This window comes from Monodon monoceros, unplaced genomic scaffold, assembly GCF_005190385.1.
Source record: "Monodon monoceros isolate NGI ecotype Baffin Bay Population unplaced genomic scaffold, NGI_Narwhal_1 Super_Scaffold_22, whole genome shotgun sequence".
Classification (NCBI taxonomy): domain Eukaryota; kingdom Metazoa; phylum Chordata; class Mammalia; order Artiodactyla; family Monodontidae; genus Monodon; species Monodon monoceros.
Genome location: NW_021703779.1, coordinates 54,350,888 through 54,368,254, shown reverse-complemented (window position 1 = coordinate 54,368,254; position 17,367 = coordinate 54,350,888). Strand labels below are relative to the sequence as shown.

General features: G+C 42.4%; 1 protein-coding gene across 1 annotated transcript; it reads left to right on the top strand.

Moving 5' to 3' along the window:
* The first annotated feature begins 12,490 nt into the window (after window positions 1-12,490).
* On the top strand, window positions 12,491-17,069 carry LOC114905661 (zinc finger X-linked protein ZXDB-like). Its single transcript, XM_029240014.1, has one exon. The coding sequence runs from the start codon at window positions 12,491-12,493 to the stop codon at window positions 14,966-14,968; it is 2,478 nt and encodes an 825-aa protein (XP_029095847.1). The 3' UTR covers window positions 14,969-17,069.
* The last annotated feature ends 298 nt before the right edge of the window (window positions 17,070-17,367 follow it).

Genomic DNA, 17,367 nt, shown 5'->3' with positions numbered 1-17,367 from the left:
CCATAAAAATAGAATGAAATTCTGTGATTTGCATCAACCTGGATGGAATTAGAGATTACGCTTACTGAAATAAGTCAAAGTAAAGCAAAAACTATGTATCACTTACATGTGGAATCTAAAAAATAACACAAGTGAATGTATATGCAAAACAGAAACAGACTCACAGATATAGAAAACAAACCTGTGGTCATCCAAGAGGTGAGTGGAGGTGGGAGGGACAAATCACAAGCACGGGATTACAGATATAAACTAAAATGTATAATATAAAATTGATAAGCAAGAAGGATACACTGTATAGCACAAGGAATTATAGCCATTATCTTCTAATTACCTATAACGGAGTATCATCTGCAAAATACTGAATTACTGTGCTGTATACCTGAAACTAATATAATATTTAAATCTGCTATACTTCAATTAAAAATAAACGTTGGGCTTCCCCGGTGGCACAGTGGTTGAGAGTCCACCTGCCGATGCAGGGGACACGGGTTCGTGCCCCAGTCTGGAAGATGCCACATGCCGTGGAGCCGCTGGGCCCGTGAGCCATGGCTGCTGAGCCTGCGCCTCTTGAGCCTGTGCTCCGCAATGGGAGAGGCCACAACAGTGAGAGGCCCACGTACCACAAAAAAATAAATAAATAAAAATAAACGTTAAAACATATTTAAAGACTGACCATATGAAAGCTTCCTGAACATGTGATGGGAGTACATTTGGTTACAGACATTTGGAAACAGTTGGGCAGTTTCTTTTAACGTTAAACATATACTTACCATATTGCTACTCTTAAGATTTTAACTAAGAGACATGAAAGCATAGTTTGACACAAAGGCTTGTACATCAATATTAATAGCAGTTTTATGTGTAATAGTCAAGAACTGAAAACATCCCAAATAGCCATACAAAGAAACACTACACAACAAGAAAATAAATGTTCATTGCTTTAAATAACAGCATGAAAAAAATCTCAAAATAATTATGCTGAGTTAAAAAAGACAAAACGAGTGTATTGTGTATGATTCTATTTATATAAAGTTCAGTAAAATTCAAATTACTTTATAGTGAGAGAAAGCAGATCAGTGGTTGCCTAGGTGTAGGGATGGGGAGGTGTAGAGAGGAAAGCAATAAAAAGGGGTATAAAAATCTTTTGGAGGTGATCGACATGGTCACTCTTATGATTGTGGTTAGGGCTTCATGAAAATTTACGTATGGATTGTCTTTTATTTATTTATATATGTATTTATTTATTTAATTTTTAAAATTGAAGCATAGTTGATTTACAAAGTTGTGTTAGTTTCAGGTTTATAGAAAAGTGATTCAGTTTTATATATATATATATATATATATGTATATATGTATATATATTACTTTTCAGATTATTTTCCCTTATAGGTTATTACAAAATATTGAGTATAGTTCCCTGTGCTACACAGTAGGTTCTTGTTGGTTATTTCATATATAGCAGTGTTATATATAGAATATGTTAATGCCAAACCCCTAATTTGTCCCTCGCCCCTTTCCTCTTTGGTAACCATAAGTTTGTTTTCTGTGTCTGTGGGTCTATTTCTGTTTTGTACATAAGTACATTTGTATCATTTTTTTTGTAGATTCCACATATAAGTGATATCAAATGATATTTGTCTTTGTTTGGCTTACTTCACTCAGTATGAGTATCTCTGGGTCATCCATGTTGCTGCAAATGGCATTATTTCATTATTTTATATGGCTGAGTAATATTCCATCATATATATGTACCACATCTTCTTTATCCATTCATCTGTTGATGGACATTTAGGTTGCTTCCATGTCTTGGCTATGGTAAATAGTGCTGCAATGAACATTGGGGCACATGATACTTTTCGAATTATGGTTTTCTCTGGATATATGCCCAGGAGTGGGATTGCAGGATCATATGGTAGCTCTATTTTTAGAATTTTTAAGGCACTTACATACTGTTCTCCATAGTGGCTATATCAATTTACATTCCCACCAACAGTGCAGTAAGGTTCCTTTTTCTGAACACCCTCTACAGCATTTATTCTTTGTAGAATTTTTCATGATGGCCATTCTAACCAGTGTGAGGTGATACCTCATCGTAGTTTTGATTTGCATTTATCTAATAATTAGTGATATTGAGCACCTTTTTTTTGTCTCTTGGACATCTGTATGTCTTCTTTGGAGGAATGCCTATTTAGGTCTTCTGCCCATTAATTATTATTATTTTTTTTTGGTATTGATCTGCATGAGCTGTTTTTATATTTTGGAGATTAATCCCTTGCCAGTCACATCATTTGCAAATATTTTCTCTCATTCTGTAGGTTGTCTTTTCATTTTGTTTATGGTTTCCTTTGCTGTGCAAGAAGATTTAAGTTTAATTAGGTCCCATTTGTTTATTTTTATTTCCATTACTCAGTGAGATGGATCCAAAAAGATATCACTGTGATTTATGTCAAAGAGTGTTCTGACTATGTTTTCCTCCAGGAGTTTTACAGGATTTGGTCTTACATTTAGGTCATTAATCCATTTTGACTTTATTTTTCTGTGTGGTGTTAGAAGATGTTCTAATTTCATTCTTTTACTTGTAGCAGTCCAGTTTTCCCAGTACCACTTGTTGAAGAGACTGTCTTTTCTCCACTGTATATCCTTGCCTCCTTTGTCATAGATTAATTGACCACAGGTGTGTGGGTGTATTTCTGGGCTTTCTATCCTGTTCCTTTTATCTATATTTCTTGGTTGTAGGTTTTTTCTTTTTATCACTTTAAATATATTGTGCCACCCCCTTCTGGCCTGCAGACTTACTGCTGAAAAATCAGCTGATAACGTTATGGGGATTCCATTGTATATTATTCGTTGCTTTTCCCTTGCTGCTTTTAATATTTTCTCTGTCTTTAATTTTTTCAATTTGATTACTATATGTCTCGGTGTTTTACTCCTTGGGTTAATGCTGCCTGGGACTCTCTGTGCTTCCTGGACTTGAGTGACTATTTCCTTTCCCATGCTATGGAAGTTTTCATCTATTATCATTTCAAATACGTTTTCTCAGGACCTTTCTCTATCTCTTCTCTTCCTGGGACCCCTATAATGCAAATGGTGGAGGATTTGACATTGTTCCAGAGGTCTCTTAAACTGTTCTCATTTCTCATCATCCTTTTTTCATTTATTCTGTGTTGCGGCAGTGATTTTCACCACTCTGTCTTCCAGCTCACTTATCTGTTCTTCTGCCTCGTTTATACTGCTATTGATTCCTTCTGGTGTATTTTTCATTTTACTTATTGTGTTCATCAATTTTGTTTGCTTATTCTTTATATTTTGTAACTCTTTGTTGAAAACTTCTTGTAACTTCTCTCTCTGTGCATCCATTCTTTTCCCAAGTTCCTGGATCATCATTATGATCATTACTCTGGACTGTTTCTCCAGTAGATTGCCTATCTCCATGTCACTTGGCTGTTCTTCTGGGGTTTTATCTTGCTCCTCCATCTTGAACATCTTCATCTGCTGTCTCATTTTGTCTAAATTTCTATTTGTATTTTTATGTAAGTGGAAGATTAGTTATGTTTCTTGACATTGGTGAAGTGGTTCTATATAGGGGATGTCCTATGTGTCCCAGCAGTACACTGCCCCCTCGTCACCCAAGGGCCAGGGACCAGATGGCCTGAGGTTAGGTTCTGACCTGCATTTGTGTCCCTGGATCTTCAGGCTGCTGGAACATAGTTTTCGTGCTTCTGGTGTCTGCCCCCTGGTGGGTGAAGTGTGTCTGGTGGCTTGTGCAGGTTTCTAGGTGGAAGGGTCCAGTGCCTGCACACAGGTGGGTGGAGTTGGTTCTTCGCCTTCCGGTGTGCAGGGCTTTGTTAAGGGGTGTGTCTAATGGTGGCTGTAGGCTCAGGAAGTCCTTCGGCAGCCTGTCTTCTGATGGGTTGTGTTGTGTTCCTGTCCTGTCAGTTGTTTGGCCTGAGGAGTCCCAGCAGTGGCACTTACAGGCTATTGGGTGGGGCCAGGTCTAGGTGCTAATTACCCAAGCAAGATGTCTGCCTCCAGCAAGAGTTCAAGTAGATGAACACTCCCTAATACTTCCACCACCAGCTTTTACGACCCTAGAGAGAATCACAGCCACCCACTGCCTCCCCAGGATCCCCTCCAAGACCAGTAGGTAGGTCTGGGCCAGGACCCTATGAAGTCACTGCATTTGCCCTGAGTCCCAGTGCACATGAGACCTTGTGTGCACCCTCCAAGAGTGGAGTCTCTTTCTCCCATTCCTATGGAGGTCCTGCAATGAAGCAATACTGGCCTTCAAAGTCAAATGCTCTGGGAGCTACTCTTTTTGATGCCAGACCCCCAGGCTGGGGAGACTGAGAGAATTTCTGTGATATAATCATTTTCCTGTTTGTGGGTCACCTACCTGGGGTGTATGGTATTTGATTATATTGCCAGTGCACCCCTCCTACCATCTTATTGGGTATCTTCTTTATGTCTTTGGCTGTAGAAGATAATTTTTGTAGGTTCCAGTCTTTTTATTGATGGTTGGTCAGCAGTTAGTTGTGATTTTGGTGTGCTAATGAGACGAGGTGAGATCAAGGTCCTTTTACTCTGCCATATTTCCTCAAATCCCTTAGGGATTATTTTTAAATTTAAGGAATGTAAAAACATGTTTGGAGTCAAAGAACCTTCAAATAATTTAAGGCCTGCAAAGCGCTTGTCAACTTATTAGCCAATTAGCTTTCCTCTGAAGTGAATAAAAAATCAAAATATTCAAGATTTTTTTTCTATTTGTATTAATGTGATGTTTTTTTGCATTCTCAGTCATATTTTACAAATATAAATAAATAAATACACTATAAATACACTTTTTTTCTTCAGTATTAGTAATGTGCATCTCAAGTACGGTCTTGATTTTCAGTTTGATGGTCCAGGAGTCTGTCCGATTCTGATGTGAACCACTTCTAGGCACAAGTATGGGTCAGAAGTCTGATATTTAAGGAACACTCTGGACTAGGAACCTGCTGTTGGGAAAATGTAAAAGCGATGAGCAGTTATTGCAAATATCACTTGATAAGTCAACTACTCAAACACACTAACTGGGTTCTGTTACCAGAAAATTTCAACCAAGTTCTTTTTCCCAATACCTCTTCAACCCTTGAGATCCCACTCTAAGGTTGCATACCAGCCCAGAGTAGACTTGGGGAAGTGCTTCTTTCTTGGAAAGGTAAGTCATGTGCAAGAGTTGCTGAGGCAAAATGCAGCCAGTGGTTGGGAACAATCCTCGGCCTGGGCATGGAGAGCCTGGGAGATGCTGAGGAGGAAGAAAACATTTATTTTAGCAGTTTTTAGCAATAAAGTATTTTTTATTTAAGGTATGTATATTTTTTAAGGAATAATGCTATTGCACACCTAATAGACTACAGTAGAGCGTAAACATAACTTTTATAAGCACTGGGAAACCAACAAATTCGTGTGACTCACTTTATTAATATTTGCTTTATTGTGGTAGTCTGGAACAGAACCTACAATAACTCCAAGGTACACCTGTATATGGTAAGACAGGTTTGCTCCCTGTTGTGTCAAAGATGGTCAGTGGCAGCTCTAGCCTCAGTAAAATTGTCATACATTACTCTGGAGATTCACTATGAGTCCACTGGGCTTTGAAGCAAGCACGTTACGTCTGCATGTGCGGGATAAATGATGTGAAAACCAGTGACCCTCCTGCTGAGCAGGCTACAAGGAAAAGGTTTCTTTTGACCAAAGTAGCAATCTAGCTTGTGAATCTTTTCACTCTAGGTCCTGCCCTCTGTGCTGAGCCTGAGTCCAAACTTTACCTCACAGAGAACTCAAATCCAAAGCCCAGACCCATGTGAGGCTGTCTAACTGTGGTGTGGGGCCCTGGGGAGCAAACTCCTAAAAGAGGGATGAGGGAGGTGAGGACAACAGTGAAATGAACAGAAGTTGAAAATAAATGTGGATAGATGGCGATTTCATTTTTTTTTCTTCCCATCGTCACCAGTTCACGAGTGAAATATAGCATGTATCGTTCTGAGACGCTAAACCATCGTCAGGATATGAAGAGGGTTAAACTTCCAACAGATAAGGAAGACAGAGGGTCAGGTCCTCAGTGTTCCCTGCTGAGCAGATAACTAGGACAGTCCCTCTCAGCCACGTCCTCTGTTGGCAGACAGTGAAAATTTTTCCAGAGGAGCACTCAGGCCATCAGTCCCTGGTTCATTTCCTGGTCCCAGAGAGATCCTCTCTAGGGAGAGGATTGCCCCCATGAGTACTTTTCTTGAGATCAAATTCCTCTGAGCCAGTCAGAATGCGCCAAGCTTGCAGATGGCAGAGAATCGGGACCTGGGTGAAGTCTTGGAGTGGCCATGCAATCCCTGAGTGTGGTTTGGGGTGTTTGTAGTAAGAAGAAAGGGAGAGTGAATGAAAACTCTCTCACCCATACAGTTCTTGAGGGGAAACTGGAGCTTAATGTAAGGAAGCCTGGGCATCCTCAGAAACTGTATTATATTCTGAGAGCAGATGCAGAGCATGGGGAAGGTTTCTGTGGTTAAGTAGTTGTCAAGTTCGCCCAAAGCAGAGCTGGCCCCCAGGAGTAAAGACAGAGTGTACCCTGGCACCGTCCTCTCTTCTCTCAGTTGAACCAGGGAGAAACAACTACGTGAATTTTCAGGAACTACTAAAACTCAGCTCTTGCTCTGCATCCTCAGCCAGAGCATGGCAGTCAATAAGAATGTATCCTTGAGCGGTTACACAGCAGGGGGACTGTTACTCTTTTGCTGGGGTTCAGGAGTGGGGTCATTCTGGTTGTCAGTGGGAAGATGTGAGCCTTGATGGGTCTCGCCCAGCCTATGCCTTGTGGGGAGCTCCCAAGTTCAACTTCCTCCTGCAGGGAGAGACACAGCAGCTGCAGCTACACAGCCCACCTTCAGAAACCACAGACTAGAGGTGTGTTATCTCCGCAAAACCTGGTTCTCAGTGATTTCTACCAAGTGAGAGTTCCTGCTTGGATGCCTGGTGGTGACAGCTTCCCAAGTGGCAGGCCTAGAGAGCTGCTCCTCTTGTTAGTGAGCAGGTTTCAGATTTCACATTTGTGTCTCATCATTGTCAGGGTGGCAGTTAAGAGAGCCCGGGCAGCAGGTCCAACCAGCATTTAAAGGATAAACTTGCTGTTCATATTCAGGTCCTCCTGTTCAAGATCTCAGGGTGCCGGGGATAGGAGGCCAGCCCAGTCCTGTGTGAGAACAGAAGGCTGTGGGTTAATTTGTCTTGTGTGGCTTCTGAACAGAAGTGAATATGCTTTATACATTGGAAGTACTAGGAAGAGAGTACAAGATTCCAAGGGTGAGCAACTATTATTAGAAAAAATAATAATTAAAAAAAGTATTTTTCCTCTGGATTTAGTGGTATCTTATTCTATCTATTGAATATGGACACACTGAAAGAAAAAGTTTTAAAAAAAATTAAATTGTCTCTCCTTCTCAGTATAAGATGCCAGTCCAACCACTAAAGAATAGATCATTTGTCACTTAGGAATGGCAAAATTATGTGCCATTTTCCCCCATCAATTTTTGTCCATTTTGGAGCCTAAAGGCAATCAAGAAAAGTGCAATTAAAGCACTCAAATTGCCAACATTGGTAAACACGTACACTTTGTAAGACTAACACAGGAATCTTTTGCCCTGCTCCTCCATGGACAGGGCTCTGATGAGCATGGCTTTAAATGGAATCCAAGCATCTTCATCCTGGTAGGTACAGCTACCAAGAGAGTAGAGCAACATTTCAGGTATAAACTAGTCTATTCCTGAGGAGATCATGTGATATTCACACTCATGGTGGAAGATTCCTGAGGAGAACATGTGATATGCACACTCATGGTGGAAGAGGCAATCTCACCACACACCAAGGCTCTCCTTGCAGGTAGAGCAGACAAGCCCTGGGTAGGACTAGAATGCGGAGTTCACAGGCTCTCTGCCCTACCCCCATGACACCCTTTTGTGCCAGAGCCTGGGTTTTGCAGCAAAACTCATTTCAGGCCAGGGAACCGTGGGTGCAACAAGAATTGTAAGCAGTCTATTAAAACTCTGGAAGTGGCCAGTCCTGCTGCTTTAATCATTAATTCACCAGAGAAACAATATGATGATAGATAGGGTACCTACCATTCATGCAAGGTAACAATAGAAGGGACCCCCCTAAACTGATAAAGGATATGAAGCCAGTTGTTAATGTTCTCCCTGTTCTAAATTCACCCTTTAATATCTTCTCTCTGATAATGGATGAATTACTTTAAGCATCTCTCCTTCAAAGTGATCACAATGTTACTGAAGGAGAAAGTGGCTCTCCTGTGACTTCTGGCTGTCAGAAGTGTGGGTGTAAGGATATCCTAGGTGCTTGGCCCCAAGCATGTACCCAGAACAACTGTCCTATCGAGTGTGGCCTGGTCATTGGCTTTCTGTGGCCCTCTGCATAGGGACATCCTGTGCTCCAAGCCAGCCACCTATCCGCTGATTTCCCCTGATTGCTCTCCCGACCCACCCCTCCTCACCACTAACGTTACCTCCTGTACTTCTCCCAAGGCTGCAGCCCTTACAACACCAAGGCCCTCCGGATCCTATGTATAGGACATTGTTAGCTCCAGGCCTCCAACTCCACCAGGACCCTTGCTCCTACTACACGTCTACATGCTGGCCACCAGCAGTGGCTTGTCCACACTGATGTGCTCCAGAGGGTACCTTCCTGCTTACCTTGCAACTGTAGACCAGCTGTGGTTCTGCAGACCTGCTCTGGCGCTGGCAAACCAGAAAACTTCTCTGCCATCCAGTAGGTTCTCCTACACCTTCTCCAATGAGGTGTGACCTCCAGTCTTGGGGAGGGACCCGCATTCCAAGTTTGTCTTTCCTTGCGTATGCTCCCTCAGGCCCAGGATACCATGTAGAGTTTTCCTATATCTTATATATTCTACATTTGTCATAGTTTAATAATTCTTTATGTTAAACATTATGCTTCACTTTATGTTAAAATTCCCCTGTCCACTGTGTACTTTCCATATCCTGATTGGATCCAGATTGCTACAGAACACAACACCTACAGCAAATATCATTCCTGGAATTACTGAAAGCCTTCTTTTGAGAGCTGCATCAAGTAAGAATGTCCACTAACACCCAGAAAGAGTAGTAAGGGGAAAAAGAAGGAATAAAATGCTCGGAAAAGAAGAAGTAAGACTGGCATTCTTTGCAGATGACATGATTGTGTACACTATATTCTACAGGTATTTTCAAATTGGTAGAATCAATAAAAGAGTTTAGATAGCTGTTTGTAGGATAAAATATCAATATACAGAAGCCAATTGTATTCTATTTACCATCAACAAATTTACAAAATGAACGTTTCAAAGGCAGTGTTTGCAAAATATGAAGTACCTAGGATAAAATGTCCTCTTATAGGAAAAATATGAAGTATTATTGGGACACATTAAGGAAGTTCTTATTAAAAGGAGAGATAGACCATATCTATTCAATAACATTCCATAATATTGACAAGGAGTCAAATCTAAAAGTTCAACGCAATCTTAATTAGAACCTCAAACAAGATTTTGGTTGAAACTTTTCTGATGAATTGATAATATAAGTGGAGTTGAGACAGGCCAAAAATAACCTAGACATTCTTGAAGAACAAGGCAGAATTGAGTGGCCTTATCCAAAGATCAGAATTGTTTATAGATCTGTAGTAATTAATATTGATATGTGGTATTTAAAATGGACAGATAAATAGAGCCATGGTACTTAATAGAGAGTACACAAACTAGCCCATACATAGGTAGATGCGTGATTTATGACACATGTGGCACTGCAAATCAAGAGTAAAAGGGCAGACTTTTCAATAAGTGGTTCACTGAGACAATCAGATATCCACATGAAGAAAAAAAATGAAACCCTACTCAACACTATACACAAACATCACTTGTAGGTGGATTATGACCTAACTGTGAAAGGCAAAACCACAAATATTTCAGAAGGAAATATAGAGAATATTTTCATTGCCCCAGGGCAGGGACAGATTTCTTGAAACAGAAAAGCACTAACCACAAGGAAAAGAATGATAAATTTGACTATGTTATAATTAAGTATGTTATAACTAAGATTTGTTCACAAAGCACGGCCTAAAGCAAGAGAAAATACAAACAACAAAGCAAAGGACTATTTTGGCCACACATATAACCACCAATGGACTGGTATTTAAAACACAAAGAACTCATTGGATCAGTAAGGACAAGATGGAAAATAGAATAGAAAAATGGTGAAAGAGTTGAACATAAACAGGCTTTTCACAGAAGAGAAAATCCAAGAGGTTCATAAACATGAGAATGTGCCCAAACTTAATAGCAGTGGTAAAAAACAGTAAATTAAATTCTGGCAATACTTGGTGTAGATGAAGATGTGCAGGAGCAGGAACTCTCTGTGTTACTGGTGGGATTGTAAATTGGTACAACCACTATAGAAAACAATTTGGCATCGTGTCGAAAAGCTGAAGATATGCATACTCTGTGGGCCAGTGATTCTGTTCTTGCATGTATACCCAAGAGACTTTTAAACCTGAGTCCCATGAAAAATGTCCAAGAATGTTCATTGTACCATTGTTCATAATAAAAAGCTAAAAACAACCCTGGATGAACCCAGTGTTCATCCAGTGTAGAATGAAATAATCATATCATAATCACTTTGCTAAAATCATACACTGGAATGCTAGTCAACAATGGAGACAAAAGATCTACGGCTACTAGGAACAACATCATGAGTCTCTCAAATAAATATGATACACAGTGAAAGAGGCAAGCCATAAAAGGGAGCATGCAGCATGATTCTTTTGATATAACTTCATATAAACTGTATTGTTTAGGGATGCATACAAAAGTTGTGAAGTCATAAAAAAAAAGCACTGAAATGATTATCACAAAGTCAAGATAACGACTATATCTATAGGGGAGGGTATGGTTTGTGATTGAGAGGAATACGGTGGATGTATTCTGGAAGGCTGGCAATGGTCTATTTCTTGACCTTCGTCCTGGTTACACGGGTGTTTGCTTTTATAAATTATCTAAGCCTGGCAGATATATTTTATGCATTCCTCTATACCTCAGATTTGAAAAAAATGTTTCCTCCAAAAAATGTAATAGAAAGAAAAATATGTGATGTAGAAATTTTGATGAGGTTTGAATTGTTATGGATGAAAAACTTGAACTTTTAATCAAGAGATTAGCAAGTGTCCATTATCATTAAAAGAGGGAAAATAAGGGATTACTTAAACTATAGGTATCCCATAATCTAGTCATCACTCTAAACCTTTCTCTTGCCAGATTAATTCACCCTGTATTTATATCAATTCCCAACTCACTGATAACAAATTGAAGGATCATCATCAACATTAATAAGATCATTAGGCATCACAGGCCAAATCCATTATAGTGAGACTAGGTCACCACACTTAAATGCAAGCAGGCACATTGGGGCTATTGGTCATGCAAAAGGCATCTGTGCCTTGTTCTCAGGAGAGTCCACTGCAGTAGCTTAGGGTTTAACTTTATCACATTTAACTAGTACTCTTGTCCAGAGACCTTCGTGTGCTGGAGAATCTAGAGTAAGCTGTAGAATGTCCTCTTCATGCTGTGAGATTGGACATAAAATTTACCATGGTGCAACCAATGGTGGAAGAGCAAAGAGTTGCTTTAGGCTGTGTACCTTATAGGGAGAATCCAGGAGTGGGTTGGGTTCTCCAGATTTCAATATAAATTGTTTTATCCTCCAGGCTTTGCATTTCTAGGCTGAACAGTGCTAATCTGCTTCGGCCCCACTCAATCTAGTCTCTGCACCAGCAGGACAAAAAATTTAACTATGCGACAAATTTTCCTAAAGACATTGCTCAAGACAGTTCTGGATATGGAAGATTTTCAGGAAATTTTTTTAAAAGACAACCTTTTCAGTAGGAATTGGTGGCACTATGGTTGTTTAGTCTTGACACATAGCGTATTCTCTCAGGAATTTTCTGTCATCCATTAATCCAGCCATCCATCCAGTAAACAATGTTTAATACAGGATAAGTGCTAACCACCATGTTTAGCACTGGGAGGGGCTGGGGGTGTGTTTATTTTGGTACATAAATCGGTAGTGAGGTACCGATTTATGTTGCATTTAGCAGATAGATAGCTAAGGTATTCATTCCAGCACCACTTCCCCTGTATCTGGGAAGACCTCCTTGATTTCCTACTAATATTAACTGTGGAACTTATTTATGTATACGAGGCTCTGCCCCTGGGCTTTCTATTCTGTTCTAGACACCCAGTGCCAGAATATTTAAATCACGGTGGCGTTAAACACGCTTTTATATCTGATAGGGCCAGTTTCTGCGCATTGCACATTTTTTTTTTTTTCCTTTCAGGAACGTGTTCGGGCCCGCGGCAGGGGGCGGGGTCGCGCCTCCTCCGCGATTCTGGTTCCAGCGGAGCCTCATGGACGCGGAGATGGAAATCCCGAGGCTGCTCCCGGCTCGCGGGTCGCGACAGGGCGGCGGCGCTGGCAGCCCCGGGGGCGGCGGCCGGATCCACGGAGGTCCTGACCCGCGGGCCGGCCAGGCCCCCGCGCGCCGCCTCCTGCTGCTCCGGGGCCCCCAAGATGGCGGGCCCGGGCGGCAGCGTGAGGTGGCCAGCGCGGCCTCCCCGGGCCCGGGCCCTAGCCCGTTGGTGCCGAGGCCCGATCACACTGGCGGTGGCGGTGGCGGTGGCGGCGGCGGCGGCGGCGGCGGCGGCGGCGGCGACGATGGCGATGGCGATGACTTCTTCTTGGTGCTGCTGGACCCGGTGGGTGGAGACGTAGATTCCACGGGCGCCAGCCAGGCCGCAGGGCCCCTATGGAGGGAGGAGGCCGGGCTGGGCCCACGATTCCATGGGCACGAAAGCGGCGCGAACCCCGAGGGCCGCCCTGCGCTGGGCCCCAGCTCCCTGTCCGCTATCCGCGCCCCAGTCCCGGCCCTGGCCCCGATTCCCGCCCCAGTCCTGAGCCCCGCCGCGGCCTTCGCGGGCACCGTCACCATTCACAAACAAAACCTGCTGTTGCGCTTCGAGAACGGCTTCCTCACCCTGGCCACGCCCCCGCCGCCAGCCTGGGCGCCTGGGGTCGCCCCTGTCCCGCAGCCCGGGGGTCTGATCGCCCCGCAAGCGGGGATCCCGCACGCCGCGCAGCCTGGGGACTGTCCCGAGCTGCTGCCCGACCTCCTGCTGGCCGAGCGGGCCGAACCCGCGCCCGCCCCAGCTCCCGAGGAGGAGGCGGAGGGCCCGGTTGCTGCTGAGAGTCCCCGCGGGCCGCTAGGCCCGGGCCAGGGCGTGGTGCTGTACCTGTGTCCTGAGGCGCAGTGCGGACAAACCTTTGCCAAGAAGCACCAACTGAAGGTGCACCTGCTGACGCACAGCAGCAGCCAGGGCCAGCGGCCCTTCAAGTGCCCCCTGGGCGGTTGCGGCTGGACCTTCACCACCTCGTACAAGCTCAAGAGGCACCTGCAGTCACACGACAAACTGAGGCCCTTTGGCTGCCCGGCAGAGGGCTGTGGCAAGAGCTTCACCACGGTGTATAACCTCAAAGCACACATGAAGGGCCATGAGCAGGAGAACTCATTCAAATGCGAGGTGTGTGAGGAGACCTTCCCCACGCAGGCCAAACTCAGCGCCCACCAGCGCAGCCACTTCGAGCCTGAGAGACCCTACCAGTGTGCATTTTCGGGCTGCAAGAAGACGTTTATCACAGTGAGTGCCCTGTTTTCCCATAACCGCGCCCACTTCAGGGAACAGGAACTCTTTTCCTGCTCCTTTCCTGGCTGCAGCAAACAGTACGACAAGGCTTGTAGGTTGAAAATTCACCTTCGGAGCCACACTGGTGAGAGACCTTTCCTTTGTGACTTTGAGGGCTGTGGCTGGAACTTCACCAGCATGTCCAAACTCCTTAGGCACAAAAGGAAGCACGACGATGACCGGAGGTTCATGTGTCCTGTAGAAGGCTGTGGGAAATCTTTCACGAGGGCCGAACATCTGAAAGGCCACAGCATAACCCACCTGGGCACAAAGCCTTTTGTGTGCCCCGTGGAAAGCTGCTGTGCCAGGTTCTCTGCTCGCAGTAGTCTCTACATTCACTCCAAGAAACACTTGCAGGATGTGGACACTGGGAAAAGCCGATGCCCAGTCTCCACTTGTAATAAATTCTTCACATCTAAGCACAGCATGAAGACCCACATGGCCAAAAGGCACAACCTGCGCCAGGATCTCTTAGCTCAGCTAGAAGCTGCAAATTCTCTTACACCCAGCAGTGAACTTACCAGCCAAGGGCAGAATGACCTCGGTGATGCAGAGCTTGTGTCTCTCTTCTCTGATGTGCCCAGTAATAGTTCTGCTGCAGTATTGGACACCGCATTGGTGAACTCTGGGATCTTGACTATTGATGTGGCTTCTGTGAACTCAACTCTGGCAGGGAACCTCCCTGTTAATAATAATTCCTTAGGGCAGGCGGTGGACCCTCAGGCCTTGATGGCCACCAGTGACCTTCCTCAAAGTCTGGATACCTCACTCTTCTTTGGAACGACAGCCGCTGGTTTTCAGCAGAGTCCCTTAGATACGGATGATGTCTCCAGTCTAAGTGTGGGGCCTTCAGGATCTCTGAGCTCTTTGTCTATGAAAACCTCGAGTCAAGAGCCCCAAGCTTTGACCCCCAGCAGTAAGCTAACAGTAGACACAGACGCTCTGACTCCTTCGAGCACCCTTTGTGAAAACAGTGTCTCAGAACTACTGCCGCCAACCAAAACGGAATGGAATGTACATCCTGATTCTGACTTCTTTGGACAGGAGGAAGAAACCCAGTTTTCATTCTCCAATCCAGCAGGAAACCATGGGTCTCAGAAGGAAACAGATCTTATCACAGTGACTGGCAGCTCATTTTTGGTATGAACTAAACTCTATCCATTCCTTGCCACATGGCTTACTTTTATTGATGACACTCAATTTTAAGAGTATTCTGGACTAAATGTTTAAATGCAGTCATTTCTTATAGGTTTGAAAAAGAACAGAGCCCTGGGCTACAAGTTTGGAGATTTAAATTCTGATCTTGAGTCTGGAACTGACAGATTGTGTGACCCTGAGCAAGTCACTTATCCTATCTGAGCCTTAATTTCCTTATTTATAAAATGAGGTGGTTTGAATAGATTGTTTCTAATGTCATTCCAGCTCTATTTTCATCATTTTGTGCTCTTCCTTGAAAATTTTAAGACCTTTTAAAATGATTAACAATTGCATGTGCTCCTAATGTAATGAAAAATGCATTGAGAGTTAATGATATGAGAAGATGTAACTGGTGTTTAACTTTAAAAATTTAATGAAAATTTTACACAGTGCTAAAATGTTTCTAAAATCTTGTGGTGAGCTTAAAAAGGAAGAAAGCTGAAAATCTGGGTTGGTTCTTTTTACCTGTTTATCTTTGTAGCCTCTTTTTTTTTTTTTTTTTTGATGGAAGACTGTGTTGGGGAAAGTCCCAGTAATTTGATGAGACTCAGGCTCAGAAATACTGACTTTGTGGTGTTGAATAAGTGGCCTTATTAAGTCATTTCCTCTCACTAACCCTCAGTTCCCTAGGTGTAAAGCTGTTATTTTAATTTACACATACCTGATGCATTGTAGACTTCTTCTCTCCTAGTAGTTAGGTATGGAGAGAAAAATGTTTTGTATTTTGGCTGTTTTAGTGAATTTTTACACCTTCCCTGTCCCTCTTATTCCCTTCCTCAAAGAAATTAGCATAATTTAACACCATGCTCATGTGCAGGCACTAATGCTTTATGCAGGTTAAGAAACAGAAAAGGGAATCTCTTTCTTCCACAGATTAAGGATTTTTCTCCACACTATTCTCTGACTTTGCCAACTTTGCCAGTGTCTTTACTCTTGCATTCAAAGCCATCCTATAGAGTGACCGGAGAGCCTGTGGTTCCAAGGAAATCTGGGAATAGGCCAGAGTAAGGTTTTTCTCCCCTCTGTGCCCTGGAGAGCTCATTGTTTGCCTTCTCCCAGAGTTGGAATGAGAGTTTTACTTTGCATTTTGAGTAAATATTGTCTGTCTTACTTGAGTATAGCATTTTACAGTTTATGTAGCACTTTCACAACTGTTATATTTGATCTTCACAATATTTTAAGAGTTATGGCAAAATTTCAACTATAAGACATATTAAAATTTACCTAACTCTTGCTTAGTAACTCTTGTGTGTGTGTGTGTGTATGCACATCAACTTTCATTCTACTCTTCTGAGTTTCATGATGACTTTGTTTATAACCACTTGTTCCATTCCACATTAACATATGTCTCTTACCTTCTGCCAGCTCTGCTCCCTCTCCAACCTATTCTCTAGCATGTCCACTCCATTCCTTGCCATGATCTCTCTTTTTTTTTTAAATTAGGTAAGCCTTTTTCATGGTCACCATCTCTCAGCCATTCAGGACATGGCCCATTTTTCAGTCCCAATATTTACTGCAAGTCTGAGTGTGCATTAAGAAATTATTTTCTGGATTTAGAGGTCAGTGTGTTTATATATGAATCAAGTAATAATGGAAATGTTTTATATAAGGTTTTATGAGACATGTAGTTCTTTTATTCTTCTAAAATTTTTAATGTAGTTCGGCTAGCAAACACTATTAGTTGCTGTGAAATATTCTAACCCAGTACTGTTTGTATGTACATTTGTCGATAACAATTATAGCAGTTTGGCAGTGCACTTTATAATTTGCCATTTTGAAATGCATCTGTACTGTCTAATTTTTAAATTGGTTGTACTCATTCAGTGAAAAAGCAAAAAGTATACATAAATTTGAAATCCAAAGAAATGGTCAGAGTGTGATTTTTTGTAACCGTTTAACAGTTCTCCCTCAGCATTTTGGAAGGATTTTTAAGCCCATTTTAGAAATGTGTTGTCATTAGTTAAGTCCTCTTAAATAAGTTATTCTTCTTTTCCTACAGATAGGAATGCAGAAATCCCAGGTGAACATGCAGGCCTTAAGCATCTGTTAATATATATAACCATAAAAATATTTTAAAATCCTGTCATTTTGTTTCTTCAATCCCTCATTAAAAACAATCATGCTTTTGTTCTATTCTGTGGAATTGTCAAAGGAAAGATTTTACTTTTCTTGAAGATAAAAATCTTGTAATTATTTATGGGCCCACATGGTTTCTTTCAGTCAATTTGTTCAAAAGATTTCCCATTCAATACCATTTTTCCAACATGATGGTGAAAATAGCATGAAGTTACAGTCAAAAGTATCAGTACAAACGTAATGGTTACATTTTTGTTAGTGTTGGCATAAAT

Excerpts from the sequence above, each read along its gene's own strand:
- LOC114905661 (XM_029240014.1), top strand. The coding sequence starts at position 12,491 with ATGGACGCGGAGATGGAAATCCCGAGGCTGCTCCCGGCTCGCGGGTCG.